Genomic DNA, 21,967 nt, shown 5'->3' with positions numbered 1-21,967 from the left:
TCTCTGACTATACTTAAAAAAAAAAAAAAAAAAATTGGCACCTGCTATAATAATTATTAAAATTTTATTTTAGCTTGATTGAACTTTATCCAATATCTATCACAAAAAAAAAAAATAAATTTAGACCTCTACAAATTTAATCTTCATATTTTTATGTTCCTCTAATGTGTGAATGAATAAAACATACACAGCATTTTAATAACCTTCAAACTTCTCTTAGCATTAGCATCATCATTAGTAGAGGCATATGATGCAAGAAAGCAAGCTTATGCAGCATCAGCCAAAAAAAAAAAAAAAACCCTCTCCCATTGCACTCCTCCATTCGTTCCAAATGCCTGTCCAGCTCAGCCTTAAATTTATTTAGGCTATTAGCTTCCACAAGAAAAAATGGAAGCCTGTTCCACCAATCAACTACCCGCTGGCTAAAGATAAATTTCTGCACATCTATTCTGTAACTATTTCCTCAATTTGAAACTGAGGAAAATATTTAGTATGAGCAAGAAGAAGAATCCCATCAACATTCAGCTTGCTCAACCCATTCAAGGCCTTATACACCTCAATCAGATCACCTCGCAGGTGCCTACTCTCCAGGAGCTGCAATTTGCAGAACTTAAGCCTTTCTTGGTAAGACCACCCCTTTGTTCCCCTCACCAATCTTGTTGCCCTTCTTTGTACTCGTTCTAGCAACTCCACATCCTTCCTAAAATGAGGCCACCAGACTTGTACACACTACTCTAGGTGCGGCCTGACCATTGCCTTGTATAACGGGATAATCACCTCCCTGTCCCTGCTAGAAAAATTCCTATATATCATTGACAAGACTACACGACCTGCCCTGACAGCCCATCTGCACTGCTCAGCGAACTTCATATTTGACTGCACAATTACCCCCACGTCTTTTTCACTTTCCACTTCCCTGAGTGTAGTACCACAGAATTGGTACATTTCTCTTTGGTTATCGCTACCCATATGCAGTACTTTGCACCACTTCCCTGAGTGTAGTACCACAGAATTGGTACATTTCTCTTTGGTTATCGCTACCCATATGCAGTACTTTGAATCTATCAATGTTAAACTTCAGTTGCCACTTCTCAGCCCATTTTCCCAACTTATCTAGATCCAGTTGGAGTAGCATACTGTCTTTACTGCTGTTAACAACTCTGCCAACCTTTGTATAATCTGCAAACTTGGACATTAAACCTGATATACCTTCATCAATATCATTGATAAATATATACAAAACAACAATGGGCCCAACACCGAACCCTGGGAAACTCCACTAACAACATTTGTCCATGAAGAGCAGTGTCCATTGATTACCACTCTCTGTTGTCTCCCACTCAACCATCCCTTTATCCATTGTAGCAACTTACCCTTAATGCCATACCTCTCCAGTTTGTACAGCAGTCTTCCATGTGCAGCAGTATCAAAAGCTTTCCTGAAATCCAAGTATATGATATCAAAATTATTTTTGGCATTCAGTTCCTTTGTGACCACATCATAATATCCAATCAGATTGATCAGACAAAACCTCCCTTTAACAAACCCATGCTGTGTCTTACCTATTACTGCAGTCTTGTCTAGATGATCCTGCAATGCTTCTTTAACCAGTGATTCCATTATTTTCCCTGGAACACAAGTTAAACTAACAGGTCTGTAGTTACTTGTGCCACCTTTTGAACCCCCTTTGTGAATTGGTGATACATTTGCACACCTCCAGTCCATGGGGACCTCCCCTGAGTCCAAGAAAGCTCTCATAATTATGGCTAAGGGTTTGCTTACTTCCTTTTCTGCCTCCTTTAATATAACTGGATAGATCCCATCCACCCCAGGTGCCTTCCTTATGTTTAACTTCAACAATTTCTCCTCCACTTTGCTCTCAGTTATTACAAAATCACTTAGCTCCCTGTTAGCATTTGATAAACTTCTGGCACTCTCCTTATTGAATGACTCCTCATGTGTGAATGTAGATGCAAAATACTCATTCAGTTTATCAGCTACCTAAGCATGATCATCAATAGTCAACCCATCTATGTTAAGTACAGTAATACCCCGACTTACGCTACCCCGACTTACGCGAACTCGGAGTTACGCGGTTCTTGATTTTTTTCGTTTGGCAACGCTGCCGCCCACTATCTTCAAGGTCGTTTTTCATATGTTATCGATATACGGTGCGACGGCGGAGAATGAGAGCGAAAGATGAACAAAATTCAACTTTGTTGCTTTTATGTTTTTTATATCAGTGAAGGGGAAACACATTTCACCATAATAACGTAAAAACCAACACAATTCCAGCTATCGGTATAATCGCAAATGCAATTAGATCGAGTTTACTACCAGTTTATAACAGATTTCACTATCAGAAACGCAACTGGATTTTTATTGTTTTATGGTAGTAACCCCTAGAAATGTGAGGTGTTAATAGTGTATCTCTGCCTTTATGGTGTTGTTATTCAGTTGCTACATGCGCGCAGCTTTGTTTATGCGTATCAAGCGTGCCTCCTCGTTTTGTAATTGTGCTTTATTCCCTAAAAATGAGTAAAATACTTAATTAAAAGGTGTGAAAAGGAAGCGTCCTGGTGAAGACACTGCAGATTCAGAGAGAAAAAGAAAAGCAATTATCGATAAACAGAGGCGGACTGGGTCAAAAATTCTTACCCGAGAAAATTTATAGTGGCCTCATACTATGGTTTATGACCAAAATCACACTGGCCCATCGGGGTTTCCCCGGTAAGGCTTATGGCCAGTCCACCTCTGTCGATAGAGAAAAAATATGAAATTGTGAAACGCTTTGATGGCCTAAATGAAGCAACGGCGAAAAGCACCTGACAATTGCAAACTTGACAGGCTGAAAATTGAAAAGGGCTCAATTGTAAAGGGCTTAAAAATTTTAGAAAACATAGACTCCAACGAAGAACGCGTTATAGCTACAAAGCAAGGAATAAAAAAAATTATTAGCTTGCTACAAAGAAATTCTGCGTGAAAAAAAGAACGCGCTGTGTCGTCAGACGAATTTGTTAGATTTTATGAAGCCATCGACATCGAAATAACTTTTTTACGTAAGTCATTTGTTTTTTTTAATACATATTTTTATTAATATGTATAAAGAACTGCAATTTTATTAATATTTTTCTTCTAAAGTAGTGTTTTTGTTAGTCCTTGGTCCCAATTAAGCAAAATTTATATGTATTTATATGCAAAGTTGTACCCCGACTTACGCGATTTTCGTCGGTCCCACCTATCGCGTAACTTCGAGGTATTACTGTAGTCCAATCTGATTCATCCCTTTCCTTCTAGAGTTTACATAAGTAAAGAACTCTTTGCTGTTTTTCTTTGCATCCTTTGCCAAAGATTTCTCATAAACTGCCTTTGCCTGCCGAACCTCCTTTTTGACTTGATTACAGACTAGTTTATACCTGCCATAGGCTTCTCTGTCACCTGATACTTTATATGCATCCCATACATTCTTCTTCTCTGCCATGAGCCTCATTAATCCATCTGACATTTATTTAGGCCTAAACCTTGAACAGTATTTCTTAGTTGGAATGAAAAGACTAGTAGCCTCCAAAATTAAGCCCCTGAAGGCTTCCCATTTAGAATTCAACATTTCATTGGTATCATCATCAGTTGATCCCACTGTACAGAATTTAAAAACTATCTGAGACCACTGTAGTCACCTTTATGAAAGCAAAAACCCTTCCCTTTAGCCTTGATGGTAGTTACATCTTTAAATAATTCCCACATCAGAACATTGTGATCACTATCACCCAGTGGTTCCTTTATCTGCAGATTCTTAATGCATGAATAATCACTGCTGATAATCAGATCAAGAGTATTACTCCCTCTGGTTGCCTCTCGAACAAGTTGCTGTAGAAAACAGTCATCCAATAAATCCACAAAAGTCTTGCTAGTGTGGGAGTGACCAACCCACAAGTTTCAGTCAATATCTAGAAAGTTAAAATCCCCCATTATAAGACATTCTGATTTACTGGCCCACTCTATTTCTCTGCACAATTGCTCTTTATACTTATCAGATTCATTAGGCCTATAACACCACCTACTCTCATTTTCCCTTTGCCAGTGCTTATTTCACACCAAACAGACTCAACACTGCATTGTCCACCAACATCAATTGGATGCATTTTCTTTCTTAGATTTTGTGGGTTTCTTAACTAACAGCATAACTCCTCCTCCCTTCCTGTACATATTGTACTCCCCAAATTCCAATTCTGCACTGTTTATATCTGTGTGACACTACATCTCTGATATCCCAACAATATCTGCCTTTGATGTCTTGACTAGCACTTCAAGCTCATGAAATTTATTAACTATACTCCTAGCATTGGTGTACATGCAAGTATACATGCACCTGTTCCTACTCTTAGTTACCCTAACACGCCCATGTATTTACTTGTTCCTCTATGACTCCCAGCAGTCCTGGAAATCTCCATTACCTTGCTTTCCAGGCTGCTGCTCAGTCTAATAGAAGCAGTGCAAGAATCACTTTTCCCTCTGCCTGCAGCCACTGTTAACCTTTTAGTCTGTGTATCCCCCCAAGCTACCAGTTTTCCGACCCACCTAACATTGCCTCGATAGCATCAGCAAATATTCTTTCACCCTTTCTATTTAAGTGTACCCCATCCCTGTAGAAGCAGTCTCTCCTGTCAACAAGCACAGACCAGACTGAAAAAAATTCTATCCCTTGAGCCTTGCACAATCTCTCCAGGGCCAAATTGATTGACAAAGCTCTTATCATATACTCCCTCCTATCATGTCTGGGCAGAATTGCAGACACTTTCACATTCAACCCTAACTCATGATTTTTTTTCAACATTGACCTGTACTTGTTGAGTAAATCTGCAGATCTCTTATTCTTAATGTCATTGGTTTCAACATGTACAACAACATCGCCTTTTATGCCCTTAAAAAAAGATGATATCTGCTTTACAACATCATCAACTTTTGCCCCTGGCAGACATACCCTGGTCCTGTTCCACCTATCCTTCTTGCATAGTATATTCCCTGTCTCCCTGACAATAGTCACCAACAATAACTAGTTCCTTTGGGACCAGCGCATTCTGCCTTGGAGATTGCCTCTGTTTTGCCTGATGCACAGGAGTGAGCTCTGTCATTGAGCTGGGCAGCTGAGAGCTTGATGGGCTCTTCTTATTAATTTCTTCGAGGGCATTTAGCCTACACTTCAAGCTCTCATAGACGCCTATCAGAATGCTGAGTTGAATGCCTAATTTCTCGACACTCTAGACACCTAGCACACACAAAGGCATCCTCCTTGGCTAGATCATGTCCTGTTTTAGAAAGGTCGGCAAACATTTCACATTTTGCACATTTTTTGAGACTGATGCGTTGGAAAATTGCCCCCTTCGTTTCTCCCGCGAGTCACAGCACTCTCGCTAGTCTGTGATCTTTGCTTCGCAGCTCTAGTCTGGGTCATGATTTCCATTTAAATACAATTTAATTAACAATGAATTTTAATAAGCTTAATATTCTTTTTGATTAATTGATAATACTATAATAAGCTGACAGATTCCTAATACAGTGCTTCGTATTACGCTATCTAGTTTTCCTTTATACCTTACACTATCAGTTCAAGATATATGTATGTTAAGCTATTTCTTATTGACTACAATATGGCGGCTAGTTCAACAATATTGGTGCCAACACCTGGAGTCGTAACTTCCAAAAATCGCTGGTTAAATTCAAAATAAGAAGCTAACGAACGCTACTAAATCTATTTAATATCTGTGGAAAACACAATGTACTATGTTAATTAATGAAGAATACGGTAAAAATTTAAAAATACTTATCCCTTTACAGCAGCCAAAAATCCAACGACTGTTCTCTTCCACGACTCTAGTGCCATTCCCTTACTGCTGAGTTCAGAGGTTATTGAAATGCTGTAATTTTTTTTTTCCTCATTTACTGAAGTCTCCTGGTAGAACTGGTCCCTGATGAACAAACTCTTGCTTTATATAACTTTGGGAATTTGTGTTGTCCGGAATTTAATTTTATCGGTTTTATTAAGGCTTTATATATTATTTATGGCTTTTGCACTAATCAGAATTTCCTGAGAAAATGACAATACATGTCTTAACAAGTCGATATTATCTTCTGTTAGTAGTTTTTCATTTTTGTGTAATCTATTTTATTTTACACATTTTCACACTCATAAAATGCACTTGGTAGCAGAAGCAGCAAGGTGGTCTCAGCAAGTGTGTCCTTTCATTGGTGCTTTCCAAAATATTCCTTAAGATCATTGCACTGCAATGTAAAAAATATATATCAAAAACAATGTTTTTTATGCCCCACCCATAAAACATTATGATTGAAAATGGATTCAGTGCTTATCCAATTTGTTGACCAGTTTTGATATTAAATTATTCATTATCTTGGTCTTTGTTTTTTATGTTTGGAGTTTTATAGATTTCTCTTTTTAATCTTCCCATCTGTCTATATCTCTCATCTTTCTTTTCCTTCTTTCTCAATAGATAATGTTCTATCTCATTATAACTGAATTCTAGTGTATTAGTGGATGTCAAGGTTATTATTGGTAACTCCACTATAGTTTCACAGGTTCCAACAAGTACTGAAATTAATGTTTCCGAAAATTAGAAGGTATATCAGCAATTCTTCACCTTCATAAACTTTTTGTTTATCATCTTTTTTTTGATTTATCTGTCAACACCGTAATGTGTATCACATATTGCTTGCTAATTTTGGATATATTTTTTTATATTTCTGCCATTTGTGAAGATTTAAATTGAATTAATATTATTAAATTTTAGGTTTCACTGAAAAGGATACTGATGAAGTAAAAGGAATTTTCTTTGATACCAGCATCTACTTACTCTTGTTGACTTTCTTTGTTTCTGCTTTCCATGTAAGTTTGTTTCTGAATCAGCAGTTTATATTTATAAAATTCCATGATAGTAATGTTTTTTTGTTTTTTTTAAAGGAGAAAAGTGATATACTATTCCAGATTGTAACACCGTATGTGATACACATACGGTGTTAACAATAAATAAAAAAACAATAAATAAATTGAGAATTTAAAAGCAAAGAATTTAATCTGTTAGTTTTTTACTGTGTGTGAGTCTCTATACTATACTTCTAGGAGTCTTAGCAATAAAATGGTATTGATTAATTGATTCAAGTTTTAATGTTATTAAATAAGTAAATTTTATATTGTTCATATATTCAACAGTAATATTTTTATTATCTCTGTGTTAACTTTTATTATTTAACAAAGTGGCTTCACTATTTTACAGGAATAAATAAATATTTGCACATCTTTATGCACAAATATATGACATTAAATTTAAAGTAGGGATCTATACCGAAATATGCCTATTAATTATGGAATTGCAGTCAGTACAGTTATTGTGCAGTTAGATATGTAATTTTCTGAGCAGTGCAGACAGGCTGTAAGAGCAGATCATTGGGTCTTGTCAATGCTATACAGGAATTTTGCTAACAGGGATAAGGAGGTGATTATTCCTTTGTATAAGGCAATGGTGGCTACACCTTGAGTACTGCATATAGGTCTGGAGGCCTCATTTTAGGAAGAATATAGAGCTTCTGGAACAAGTACAGAGAAAGGAAATGAGATTTGTGATGGGAACAAAGGGTTGCCTTACCAAGGAAGGCTTAAGTTCTGCAAATTGCGGCATCTGGAGACTAGGCACCTGCGAGGTGATCTGATTGAGGTGTATAAGGCTAGAATGGTTTGAGGAAAGACAGTTGTAGAATAGATGTGTTTAAATTTGCCCTTAGTCAGCAAGTGCTGATTGCTGGAACAAACTTCCATCTGTCTTGGAAGTTGATAGTTTAAATAAATTCAAGGAAGAACTGAACAAACTTTTGGAATGAATGGATGGGTGAAATGGGACATTTTTGCTTGGCTGATGCTGTATAAGTTTGCTTTCTAGTATCATATGCCTCTATTAATGCTAATGCAGCACAAAATTAACAGGTGTATATAAAGAAAACTTTTTGTCATGTAAAAAGAACAGGAAAAGGTATTCTGTTGCCTCTGGAAATTGGGAATATCTCCAATTACTCTAAGCATTACAACAATACTTTGGTTTATGCTTATGAATATTTAATTCAAGAATATATTTAAATTGTTTGATTATTTATAAATGGTATTAAGTAAGGTAAGTAAGGTGCAGCCATTATCAACCCACTGCAGGATGGAAGCCTCCTCAACAATTCATGCTGAGGGAAATGGACCATAATCTGCCACGCTGGTCCAGTGCGGGTTGGCAGATCGACCGTATTCAGTAGTCAGGGGCTTGAACCCAGGTCTACTCAAAGAGTGTGTGCTACTGCACTCCCGCTCCTGTCCACTCGGCTACGGAGGCCGTTATAAATGGTATTACTTGCCATTAACAGGTTTCATGGTTTCTTGAGAGTCATTTGAATATTCAGTGTGACATGATTAAAGCACAGTATTTTTATGGTTAGTGTAGAGTGTATAAAAATGCTGAAATAAAAATAAAAATGCTGAAACACCATGCTTCAGAGAAAATTATTAGTTTATTAGATATGACTATATAATATCGGTGTGTAGATACACCATAGACAACTCTTAAAAAACTACAAAGTAGTTGTTGTGGGCATCATTTGCTCTTTCTCATATTGTGCTCTGCCGTCATGATGAGTTGCCATGATATTGCACTACCTCAAATAAGTAACGCTTCACTAATAGAGAAGACTATTGTTACTTATTCTCAGTGAGTACCACCACCCAGACATGTTTCAAGGCTATTGGCCTGTCATCAGTGGGTGGGCAGGTATCCTAGTATTGCAGTCATGACGACCCAGTTGTGAAGATAATCACACAATATGAGAGATGCCAAAAGGTGTATAAGACAATACAGTAAACCCCCGCTATTCGCGGGGGTTACGTTCCTGAGAAATTCCGCGAATACTGAAAACGCGAATACTGAGTTATGGCGCCCATGGTAATTAAAGGGTTCCGTTCCAAAGTATGAAATATATAACAAAAATTAGTCTAAAATTTTGTCTGTACGTATTATGTGTATTTACCTACATAATATGACTATGTACATAGACAAACGTAGAGAGTAAGTACATAAAAAAAAAAAAAAAAAAGCATAAGGCATCGAAATGAAAATAAGAAACAATTTATTAAATGTAATACTGTACATATTTATTAGACATTTTAAAGAAACCTTTCAAAAACATATCAAGAACATGGGTTGCTGGGCGAAAAATAACCATATCGATTTTTAAATCTTTTAAACCAGACTTTGCTGGCTAAAAAACTTATCCCGCCAGTGCTATCACCAGTTTCACTAAAGTGTAGTGTTGATAAAGGTGTTTTGCCTTTTCACGAATGATAAGTTTGAGTTTGGTCTTCTATCCACAGATTTAAAGCCTTTTCCATTTTTTCTAATTTCACATCACGAGTTATAGAGCAAATTTTTGATGCAATTAGCGCGTTTTCACGGACACTACGGCGGATTTTTTCTTCCGATTTCTTGATTGATCGTACCGTTGACTCATTGATTTTATAATGTTTTGCCACTGAGGAGACACTTTCACCATTAGAAATTTTGTCTAACAATTCAATTTTACTCGCTAATGTCATCACCTTCTTTGATCTTTTCACAGTTCCCTTTTTATTCGCGGCCATATTTTTGTAGGATTAGAAAAGAACTTGTCCACAATAAAATCACTTTCTTTTAACACGCTCGAAAAAGTCTGTTTACATCAACACACTGCAAAATGGTAGATTTTTCACTTTTGTAAACGTATCAATTAAAAGCAAGAGATGAAACCTTCTATGACAAGCGCATTACACACACTGAACAAGGATTAGCTTGAAACATCCGCGCTCGCGATTTTGTCACCCCCCACCCATTGAAGCGCAGGACACTTCCTTTTTACACCTTTTAAGTTATTTTTACTCATTTTTAGAGAATAAAGCACAATTACAAAATGAGGAGGCACACTTGATACACATAAAGCTGTGAGCGTGTAGCAAAACGAATAAACAACACCATAAAGGCAGAGACAACTCTATTAACACCTCACTAGCTCACATTTTACATTTCTGGGGGTTACTACCATAAAACAATAAAAACAATTTCCAGTTGCGTTCCTGCTAGTGGAATCTGTTATAAACTGGTAGTGAACTCTATCTAATTGCATTTGCGATAATACCGATAGCTGTAATTGTGTTGGTTTTTAAGTTATTATGGTGAAATGTGTTTCCCCTTCACTGCTATAAAAAAATAAATACATTTTCAGAATCTTCTCTTCATTTCTATCGTGTTGCGTTCAGTTGGGGTGATTCCGCGTTCGACTGCCATTTCTTGTAAACACAAAGGCGAATCGTGCATATGCGAATTCAGTTCGTGTTATATACAATATCGTTCCCCTAAATTGTGTAAGATTGAATTAGTGTAGTGTAAACACGTGTTATAAGACGACTGACTGTACTACTCTGTGGACTGGGCAAAATGATTTTAGCCACACCCATGTTTTTTTCATGGCGGAAAATGTTCCGGCGCTTTAAAATTCACATTTTTTTAGGTTTAAATCAGCGACCGCGAATACGCGAAACCGCGAATACAGATACCGCGAATAGCGGGGGTTTACTGTATTTAAAATAATTAAATGCACAAGGCATAATACATTAAGAGTTTAATATCTATATAATATCGGTGTGTAGATACACCATAGACAACTCTTAAAAAACTAAAAAGTAGTTGTTGTGGGCATCATTTGCTCTTTCTCATAAATGATGCCCACAACAACTACTTTGTAGTTTTTTAAGAGTTGTCTATGGTGTATCTACACACCGATATTATATAGATATTAAACTCTTAATGTATTATGCCTTGTGCATTTAATTATTTTAAATATTGTTTTAAAAATTAGATATTACATAAAATTCAGCAACATGGCCTTAGTTGCCAATGCTCCTAAAACCTAACAACAACAATATAAAATTCAAATATAAGTCCCAATTTTTGTTTAACTATAGAAAACCTGCCAGGTTTTGATCAAGATTTGAATTCACTCTGGAATTCACCTTCAAATCTAAAAATAGAAAGGAAAGGAGATCTCTTTCCTTCAAATTTGATGGTTTCCACTCCTGATCTCTCGCATCCATTAATATTAGTACTAGCAAGGAAGCCACAGGCTTTGCTGCACCAGAAAAAAAAAAAAATAAAAAATAAATAAATACAGTTGAACGTTGATTATCCAAACCACCACTGCCCCAAAATAAAATTACAGTATCTACTTTTAGTGCACTGGTTGTTATGCTGAAATATTGTTCCTGCTGCTTAACGAATTTGTTTCCGATTATTTATTCGAAGATATATATATATATATATATATATATGCAGTATAGCGTAGAAATAGTCTTAATTTGTCATTATAGGAGTTAAAAATCAAATGTTGGCTTTAGCTACTGTGTGGACCCAGGAGTCTCCCTTGATCTTGTGCATCATTGTCTGTTGTACTGTTGCCTATCTGAAAAAGGAATATCATGAACTTTGGGGTGCAGCCAAATTTTTTTTTTTTTTTTTTTTTGATTTGGTAGTTGTTGGCGCATCGGCTTCTGTGGCCATATTGCACCTCCCAAGGTTTTTGCAGTACTTTGATCCAAGCCCGAGGCGGGAATCGAACCCGCGACCTTTGGGTTGCCGGGCAGGTACTTTACCCACTCGGCTAGCCCGGTCGGCTATGCAGCCAAATAGATGGTCACACATGTGTAGGATTTGAATGAAGACGTAGGTGAGATTGTAACTTTATTTCAAGGGATTCCCGGGTTTTCCAAGTGTGAGCAAGATGACGCAGAAGCATGGTTAAACAACGATGCTGATGATCCTGGTTATCGTATTTTAACCAAAGAAGAAATTGTTGCATTAGTCCGGGATGAAGAACGTGCGTGATAACCAAGGTGATTTTGATGACAAAGAGGAAATAGGCCCACTCACATGGAGGCCTTCACTGTGCTAGAAACTGCAATGGCATGGTGTGAGCAACAGTCTGAATGCAGTTCTACAGAGACACTGCTTTAGAGAGGATGAGACCTCATCATGAAAAAAAGACAATCTCACATGGTTCAAATAAAAATTCAGTATTACATATTTTAAAAAATAAACCTTCCCAAGAGTCATTATACTCTTGTGTGCAATTACTTGAGTTTTTTTTATTTCTGTTTATGAAAAAAAAAAGTGTGATCTATAGTTGAAACCATGAAAAACAATTAGGTTAGTTCAAAATAAATATAATATATATTGTTTCTTCAAAATGTTTTGGTTATTATTTAAAAATCATTTCCTAAATCAATTACTTTTTATAATACTTCATTTTTCAAAATACAGTAGTAATAACTGTGCATACAATAATTTAATTGTAGGCCTAATTACACTTTATTTCGTATAAACTGGGTATCTCATGTATGTTTGATTATCTGAACTATTTGATTAACCGAACCACCTTGGTTCCAATTAGTTCAGTTAATTGATGTTCTACTGTAATAAAAATAAATTTCTTGTATTTCCTTCTCATATCTAGCTATTTTTTTTTTTTAATTAACCCAAGCTATCAGGCTTCAACTTGTTCCAATAGTTAACATCACACTGGCTAAAAAAGAAGTTTAAATTATTTCCTACATCCAGCTCACTGGCTAAAAAAAGTTTAAATTATTTCCTACATCCAGCTCATGTTTAACTAACCTGTCAAAATCAGATTAGTTAAAATGATTTTCTCTTCAAAAAAACCATGTCCCTCTCTAACTAGCAGTTTCCCTGAACCATTAAGGTCTTCATAATGATATTGGCAAAGACCTTTGCACCAGCTTTGTTCAAATGTGTCCTATCTTAACAAAACTGATTCCTTCTGTCTACTAGGAAGCCATGCAATTTGCCAATCCAGGAGAATGTGGCTTAGACATCAGTAACCCTATCTACATGTACCATCCAGTGCCATGTGAGATTTTCTGTGGCACAGCGGTGGTATGATCTTACCATTATTCATTATCCCAATGCTTGCTTCTTCACCTGTCCCATGCTAAACAAGTTTGTCAGAATGTGTTAAACATCAAATGCAAGTGTACTCACCAGAGTCAAACTGATGCTGGTAGGTATAAATGTCATTTGTCTTTTAAGTAGTAGATTTTATCAAGTCCAAAAAGATAATTAGTGGCATGTATGAAGATTTTTATAGTTGTAATGAACAAAAATGGCACTTGCAAGGAAAAGGTTGCCAGTCTCTGATGTGGAGACTATGTATCCTCCCCAGATATTTTTAAATCCAAAAATCAGCAACTGGGAGGTGAGAGATACTTTGATTCCAGGGAATGCAGTGCTAATAGTTATTTTGATTAAATTTACATCAAGGGCTTCGTTTAGATTCAAAATGTTGGATCTGATTTTTACTAAATGAAACATTTTACCAAGGGATCTTTTTAACTTTAAACGTATTTAGAAATTATTCAAACCAATTTAGAAAAGGATATTTGATATTAAATTTACCTCTTTTTCTGATTAATATTCTGTCTTCAGAATGTTAATTGAAAGTCAATTTATAATAAATATTGTTTTGCTATAACATTAAAAATTAGTATAATTTATATAACATTAAAATTATAATAGATATTAAACTTATAACATTCAATTTATTTTAATCTAAACATATAGAAGCTTTGTCTAAAATTTATCCTTTTTGTGCATTTTAATGTATAGAAGAATAGAAAAATTGTTGATTATATGACATTTCTGTTAATATGTTCATGATTTAAAACCAGATATTTTAAAATAAAATTTGTTTGCAGTTCTTTACTTTTCTCTTTATTTTTTTCAGCTGCTCTTTGATGTTCTTGCTTTTAAAAATGATATCAGTTTCTGGAGACGCAGAAAAACTATGATAGGACTCTCATTTCGTGGCATAGTTTGGCGTTGTGTGAGTCAAGCAATTGTATTTCTCTATTTGTTGGATCAAGAGACTAGTTTGCTTGTGCTTATTCCATCAGGAATTGCTGCTGTTATTGAGGTAATGTACTTGAATTTAAATATTTAGTGTTTTAAGGGTTTTAGTATGTTTAGTTATTGGTGCTAGATAGAGCTTCCTAAGAATTGCAGTGAGGAGTTTAAAAAATCTCAAATTTCATTTAACAGAACATGATTTGCTTTTCTAATGAAATTGAACAGATAAGCACTGTGAGAATTCAAATCAACTTATATGAATATGGCACATTTGAAATAATGATACAGATTCCTCATTACTTAAGTTGCCATATTAGAAATTATAACACTTTACTCTATTTTGCCTTAAAAATTTAATGCTGCATAAGTAAGAATAGTGACCTATCTTAATGTGAGGAATCCTTATGTGTCTCTTCAGTCAGGGTTTTATTAGGCAATCTCCGAGGTGGGGAGAGGAGGTGACCACCCCCAGTGAGTTGTGTGGACTTTTCAGCCCATATGTCATATGTTCAGAAGTCAATTTGCATAATATGCAAATTAACTTGTGAATACATAAGCCAGTAAGATGCTGACACACCGTAAAACCCAACTAGCATTTTGAAGTGTCATGTACTTATGTGATATTTCAAAATGCTATTCTGTAGAACTGTGTGCGGCAAAAGCTGTAAATAAAACTTAGTGGTACTGCTTCATTCTTTATGTAGTACATGTTTTTTTTTCTAGAGCTTTTTCCAGATGAAAATTTGCAGAATGTTTTGAAATATTGCATACTCTTCTGTGTTTTTATATGCATTTTACTAGCATAATATCAAATTTTTAATAAATTTTATATAAGAAAATAAGAAATCATTTTCAAAAAATTATTAGCTTGACTCCCATGTTAGAAGCATTATTCATGCTAATCATCAAATGAAAATTGAAGACATAGCCTCTTAATTGCAAATAGAGTAGTGCAACCATTATATTTGATATTTTAAATGTGAAGAGATTATGCAGCTTCTTGTTTTCAGCATCAGATCACATGGAACAAAAGTTTGTCTTTCAAAAAGAACAGTAAATTTGTGATATGATCAGGATTTCTAAAAATAATAGTGATAAGAGTTTAAAATTTGTGGACAAAATATAAATTCTGTGAAGGGAAGCCCTCCTTGTCTCCCAGGAAGAAAAAAGTTTGAATTTACAGGCATAAAAGTGAAGTTATGCTTGAATTATTTTTTGACCATAAAAGCATAATTCGTTATGAGTTTATACTAGGTCATACCATTTATAAGAACACATGCTTAGAAATCAGTAAGCACTTGAAAAATATAATCACAAGAAGGGACTTGATCTGTGGGAAATTACTTCATGATAATGTTCTTGCCTGTCAGCAACAGTAGTTTCTGATTATCTTTCCAAAAACTTTACTATAAAACCAAGAGCAACTCGGGCTCACTATATCCTGTGTTTAAATTCAGATTAAAAATTTTGTAAGAGTTACCTCAATCTTTCGTCCATAGGATTGCTTCTTTCCCAAACTCTCTACTCCGAACTTTTACGCACAGTTTAAAATGATTAACTGAATAATTTCATTAAAATTAAAAATTAAATGCATTTAATTCTCTAAGCCCATGACTAACCAGATATCCCCAGGATCACAGATGTAGGCCTTGACCTGATCCCAGACCTATCCAAATACACCACATAACCTCGAGAAATTGAAGACATTATGTCAAAATTTTAAATTTCTTAAAAGTAAACGCTGTTAAAATTTATGACTGATCTACTAAAATACGATGATGAATGTAAAAACTACTTTCCTTCCTTAAGGGACAAAACTTTTCGACTCGCTGTCATGATCACAGGTAGGATACTGTGAATTAACCCCCCACCCCATTAAATTTTTATGTCAAAATTTAAAATTTTGACATAATGTCTTCAATTTTTCGAGTTTACATGGTGTATTGGATAGGTCTGGGGTTGGGTTGGGGCCTTCAGCTGTGATCCTGGGAGGTGTCTGGTTAGTCATGGGCTTAGAGAATTGAATGCATTTAATTTTTAATTTTTTATTTGTATTTTAAAGAAAGTTTATAATTTTAAACGTGCGTAAAAGTTCGGAGTTGAGAGTTTGGAAAAGAAGTGATTCTATGGATGCTTGAGGTAACTCTTATGTAATTTTTAATCTTTCCAAATATTGTATAACTCTCTTATGACAACATCCTCTTTATTCACCAGACCTTACACCACTATTTTTTTTTTTTTTTTTTTTTTTTATTATTATTTGTTTTTTCTCCCCCAAACTACAGAGCTCAATTAAAGGGGAGCAGAAGTTATGGCAACTACAATAAACACAGTCAAGAAGATTTTGTGAAATTCTATAATTTTGAAAAAAAATGTGAATAGCCATGGTCATTATTTTGACAAATTTAATATGTTATCATCTGTAAATGTTATATTTATTTAAACAACTGGAGACTGAATTAACAAAAATTCTTTCCTGAAACTTTTTTATCCTACTTTAATAATAAGCTTTGCTATGAATCTTAATGATCCTACTTTTTAAGACACTCCACAGAGCTCTCTGCTCTCAGGACAGCGGTGAGCCCCCGCTGTACCCATATGTTCAAAAAACTCACTGTTCAAGCCAATACACCAGAAATTCACAAGAAAGGGTTAGTATTTACAAACTGTACTCTTTTATCTATATTTTGCCTTACTTTGTACATTTTGTGAAGTTTTCTGTTCAATCTTCCATTAAATTTAATATTTCAAACTGTTTCTTTTTTTAAGTTTGAAAACCTGAAAATAATAAAAAAATATTCTAACTGATTTATTATTATTCTAGCTATGGAAAGTATCAAAAGCATTGAAATTAGACATTAAATTGGACCGGTGGAGGCCAAGAATAGAGGTAATTTTGAAGGAAACATTTCTTTTTAATATTGAACTTTCAAAATTTTGTTTATTTTCATCTAGTAATAAATGTAATTTTCTTTTTGTTTATTTTATTCTTTTCTTAAATACAGTTTGGAACTGTTAGTGAAGAAGAAAAAGAAACTGATCAATATGATTCTCAAGTAAGTATTTTTATTTCATGTTTAAAGTATTGCAAATAATACTAAGTGTTCTGTAAATAGCTAAACTCTCATAAAGTGGTAACTGGATTAAATAAGAATAGGAAGCATTTAATATAACTTATATTAATCTTTATAGATTTGATAATAGAGATCTATTAAGTGCTCGATAATTCCTATATTCTATTATATCATGAAACAACAGGGATTACCTTTATTTTAGATATAGGAAGCTTCTTTTCCAATGCACTCTCCTAGTCCAACGCGCTAATAATTCTTTGGGAAGGTGATATCAATTTTACAAAACATGTGGGACATCTTCCCCACTTTCAGAACCGTAGTGTTCAGACCCCTCGGTCTCAACATTGAGCGCTCAAGACTTCTGTCTTCAAACACCATACCTCTGGCAGCAAGGAAACCATTACGTGGATTGACATAAAATTAAATTTTTAGAAGGTCTAAACCGCTTAATAAATATGGACTGATTATTTTCTTCGGTCCTGTAGCTTGACATTAGAATTAAATTTAGGGGTCTAAAAAGTTTAATGGATATGGGGGGATTATTCTCTACATTCCTTAAGTCGGACTAGAACTTTTCGGAGCATCATGTTCACAGGAATAGAGCAACTCACAATTAATCCGAAACTTTTCTCTTATGTTGTAGTGTTTGTTCTTCCCGCATGCGTATAAGTGATCAATCGTCGGACAATAGGAATGGTCTATTGATATTGATTGAAGTTTCATGTAGTTTCATCTCTAAGGCTTCCGCAATAAGTAGTTTGTGGTAGTTGTGTTGAATATTTATAATTTTTGTTTCATTAAAGCCAAATGAATGTCGGTCATTTATTGTGTGGAACGAAAGTTCTGATGCATTTGAACAACCCGCCCGCAGAGAAGCTTTGTGTTGTTTTGCTCGAAGCTGTGCCACTCCCATGGTAGATCCTTCATAAACAGTGTCACAATTTTTGCATGGGATGCTGTATACCAGGTCATGCTGTGATTGAAATGTGCTGTTTGAAGGTCAATTTCTGAAGAATGCGTATAATTTGTTCATGGGTTTTGCTATGATTTTCATGTCGGTTCCCTTGCATATTTGGTTAAGTTTATTGTACCAGTACTCGACATATGGAATGGTGATGAAATGTATTTTGGTCTTGTTGGATTTTTGTTTAATGTTTGTTGCGAGGTTGTTGTTATTTATTTTTTCATGGGCTATTGTTTTAACTTTGTTTATATAGGTTAGCAGGTAACACCTTCTAACCTATATAAACAAAGTTTATATAGGTGTATGCTTTGCCTACACCAAAGCTCGCAACAATTGTAAAGCAGTTATTAATCAGTCCAAACTAGAGTTTGAACAGGCTAAGAGTAGAAAACTTGCTTCTTGCCCTAGGTAGCTGAGCATTCTGGTCTCTTGCCAAAGCTATTGGCCACAACTTTTGCCCATCTCTGCTCCCACCTCTGTCCAAACCAGATGGTTCTGTTGTCACTTCAGCCAAGGATAAAGCTGACCTGCTAGCATCCCATTTTTCTTTCAACTCATGTATTAATGATCTTGGTAAAACACCTCCCACCATTCCCAACACGCTCCATTCAATGCCTCCTGTGGTCTTCCGTCAAAAGGATGTCAGAAGGATTTTGACGAATCTTGATGTTAAGAAAGCTCCAGGTCCCAATGGTATTTCTCCACTTGTTCTCAAAACCTGTGCTCCTGAACTTACCCCTATTCTTTGCCACCTTTTTTCACTTTCTTATTCCAAAGGTGTTTTTCCTTCTGCTTGGAAATTTGCTCATATCCAGCCAGTTCCTAAAAAGGGTGACAAATCCCTCCCATCCAATTATCGTCCCATTGCAATTACTTCTACTCTTTCTAAAGTAATGGAGAAATCAATTAACCGCCAACTCTTAAACTACCTAGAAACCTTCCATCTGATCAATGATCGCCTGTATGGATTCTAACAGTGTCGATCCACTGGTGATATTCTCCATTTATGGACTAATTCAATGGAAAGGTTCGGTGAAACACATGTAGTTCCTCTTGACATCTCAAAGGCTTTCGATCGTGTTTGGCCTAAAGGTCTTCTAAACAAGCTTCCATCTTATGGTTTTCCAACTGTTTTTAGTAATTGGTTATCCAGTTTTCTCTCTGTTCGCTCACTGAGGGTGATGGTAGATGGCTCTCTGTCTTCTAACTTCTCCACTAATGCCGGTGTCCCCCAAGGTTCAATTCTTTCCCCCACTCTTTTCCTCTTGTACATTAATGACCTTCTTCCATTGACTGGAAATCCTATCCATAGTTTTGCCGATGATAGCACATTGCATTCCACTTTCCATTTTGAGAAACCTTTTCCTGCTCAATCAGCTTCAACTTCTCGAAAATCTGCTACCAATTCCTTAAATGCCAGTCTTCGGGTAATTCTCCAGTGGGGCAAAGACAACTTAGTTGATTTCAACCCTTCTAAAACTCAGTCTTGTCTTATATCTCGCAAAAAGGATTCTTCTGCTCCTATGCTTATCTTTAATGACACTCCGATTATTAGGCAAAATGATATATCTCTTTTGGGGACTACCCTGACTTCTAATCTCTCTTGGCACAAGCACATTACAAATATTGCTTCCTCTGCATCTAAAAAACTTGGTTTTCTCTTTCGCTCTTGGTGTTACTTTTGTTCCAAACAGCTGCTCACTCTGTATAAATCGCAAATCCGCCCAGCCATGGAATATTGTTCCCACATCTGGGGTGGTGCCCCCAAACCTCTCTCAGGCTTCTTGATTCCCTTTAGAAGAGGGCAGTTAGGTTAATTAATGATTCATCTCTAAGAGTCTCTCCACTTGCTGTCTCATAGATGTACTGTTTCTGCTGCATGCCTCGTCTACAGATATTTCCATGGGCACTGTTCTTCTGAATTGGCTTCTATAATTCCTGCTCTCTCTCTCTTTCAAAACAGTCCAAACACGTACCGCCACCAGCCAACATCCATTTACTGTCCAACTTCAAACTCACAGAACCAACTTTTCATCTTCCTCATTTATTCATTCAACTGCTGTTTTCTAGAACAACCTTCCTTCATATGTATTTCCTGAAAATTACAATCTACAGAAGTTCAAGTCCAATATCAACAAATATCTCATTTTGTCTTCTCAACTCCCAACACAAGCACGGTACTAAGTACTATAGGTTCTAATACCTCTCGTGTTTGGGGTTTTCATAAAAAAAAAAAAAAAATCTATTTGAGAATGTTCTAGTTAATTTGTTTAATTCTGTCGTTAGAGAAATTTGGGTGGAAGAATATTTAAAGGCGTTAAGAAATTGATTCAGCATGACCGATTTTTTGTATGGTTGAGGATGATAACTGTGGAAATTAAAAAGCATCGCCTTATTAGTGGGTTTCTATAGCTGAAATTTAGTTTTTTTTCAATAGCTTGCTTTGGTTAATCTAAAGCAAGCCATTCAATTAAAAATTGACACCCAATCCACCACATTAGAGAATAGACATAACCTAAAATTACAAGCCCTTAGGGGTTTTCCTCATATCAGAGGTCATTATTCGTCACACAGTTGTTTTGAGAATCAGATTGCATACCGAAACACCAAAAATGCAGATAAAAATTCCCACTCCTTTCCCAATAGAAATCTACCACATATTAATGACTTCCGGGTGAACAAACAAACAGACAATGTCTATTTACACACTGGTTCCCATAACGACCCTAATCCATCAGATAATGTAAAGAACTTATCATTAAATTAATGATAATGTAAAGAACTTATCCTTAAATTACAACTCAGTACACCGATAGGTGTACTGAGTTGTAATTTAAGGTCGTCTCACTTCCTATATCTAGAAAAAATTCTGCATATATGTAACAGAAAGAAAAAGTCTGTAACTCACAGGTGAATTGTCAGTGACAAATTTCCTGCCAGTCATGACACCCTGTGACATGTTATACATACATTTTTCAATTGAAGCCATAATTACATTTAAGTAAAGATTTAAATAATGGAAATATCAAAATAAGCACTGATGAATTACCTTTAAAAATGCTCTTATAAATTAAACTAAAATTACAAAAATTATTACAATATAGTGAAGTTTTAAGTTTTCTTTTTAAAAAACCTTAAAGTAAATTGTTTAGAATTGTTTTCAGAATTATTTTTTTAAATACTTGATTATACTTTACTCAGTTCTGAGTATAAAAGAATTAAACCAATATTTTTGGATTTATTTAATTATAGATACACTGAATCTAGAACTTTAATTTTCCATTCTTATTGCAAATAATGATATGTTAATGCAGAAATTAATTTGAAATTAATTTTTTTTTTTAATTTTCCTTTTAGAGTATGAAATATCTTTCCTATGTTTTATATCCACTATGCTTTGGAGGAGCTATTTATTCCCTTATGTATGTTCAACACAAAAGGTATGCACTTTCTTTTGCAGTGAAAAAATTTACATATCTCAATTTCTGAAAATAATTTCTTACAAAATAACTAAAAAACAAATTACAGAATGAATAAATGCAATCAAGTAATACAGAAATCTCATGTACTCAGTGCACGTTTTATTTGGTATATCACAAGGTCACCTGCAAATAGCTGATATATACATATATGTGATATTTACACATGACTTTGGCTGTATATCCCAGGTAAAAGGGAGCATCCACAACAGGTGCAGAAGACATTGTAGATGACAGATTGTGCAAATGATGTGACCTATTATCTTTTAATGTGAAAGTGCTAATATTTTGTCATGGTCAAAATAATGAGGTGTACAAGGATAACAGTAATAACATTGTATAAGTAGTGGCAGACAGGCCTTTTACATCATCATTTTACTATCCAAACTTAAAACTCAAACTAACTTTTCTTCTTCCTCATTTATCCCTTCAACTTCTGTTTTCTGGAACAATCTTGCTTCA

The 21,967-nt window shown here is 35.1% G+C and overlaps 1 protein-coding gene across 1 annotated transcript in view; it reads left to right on the top strand.

The window, feature by feature from the left end:
* Positions 1–21,967, top strand: part of LOC150078774 (lipid scramblase CLPTM1L) — a 103,956-nt gene that overhangs the window by 36,815 nt on the left and 45,174 nt on the right. Inside the window, exons 8-12 of the mRNA XM_090382561.1 lie at positions 6,804–6,898; positions 13,867–14,055; positions 16,813–16,878; positions 16,994–17,044; positions 21,384–21,466. Coding sequence (XP_090238687.1) covers positions 6,804–6,898; positions 13,867–14,055; positions 16,813–16,878; positions 16,994–17,044; positions 21,384–21,466 — 484 coding nt within the window. The remainder of the gene's footprint in view (positions 1–6,803; positions 6,899–13,866; positions 14,056–16,812; positions 16,879–16,993; positions 17,045–21,383; positions 21,467–21,967) is intronic.

Source organism: Mastigoproctus giganteus, chromosome 10, assembly GCF_048544385.1.
Source record: "Mastigoproctus giganteus isolate SK-2022 chromosome 10, ASM4854438v1, whole genome shotgun sequence".
NCBI classification, from domain to species: domain Eukaryota; kingdom Metazoa; phylum Arthropoda; class Arachnida; order Uropygi; family Thelyphonidae; genus Mastigoproctus; species Mastigoproctus giganteus.
Note: the sequence above shows the minus strand (reverse complement) of the source record. Positions and strands in the feature narration are given on the sequence as shown.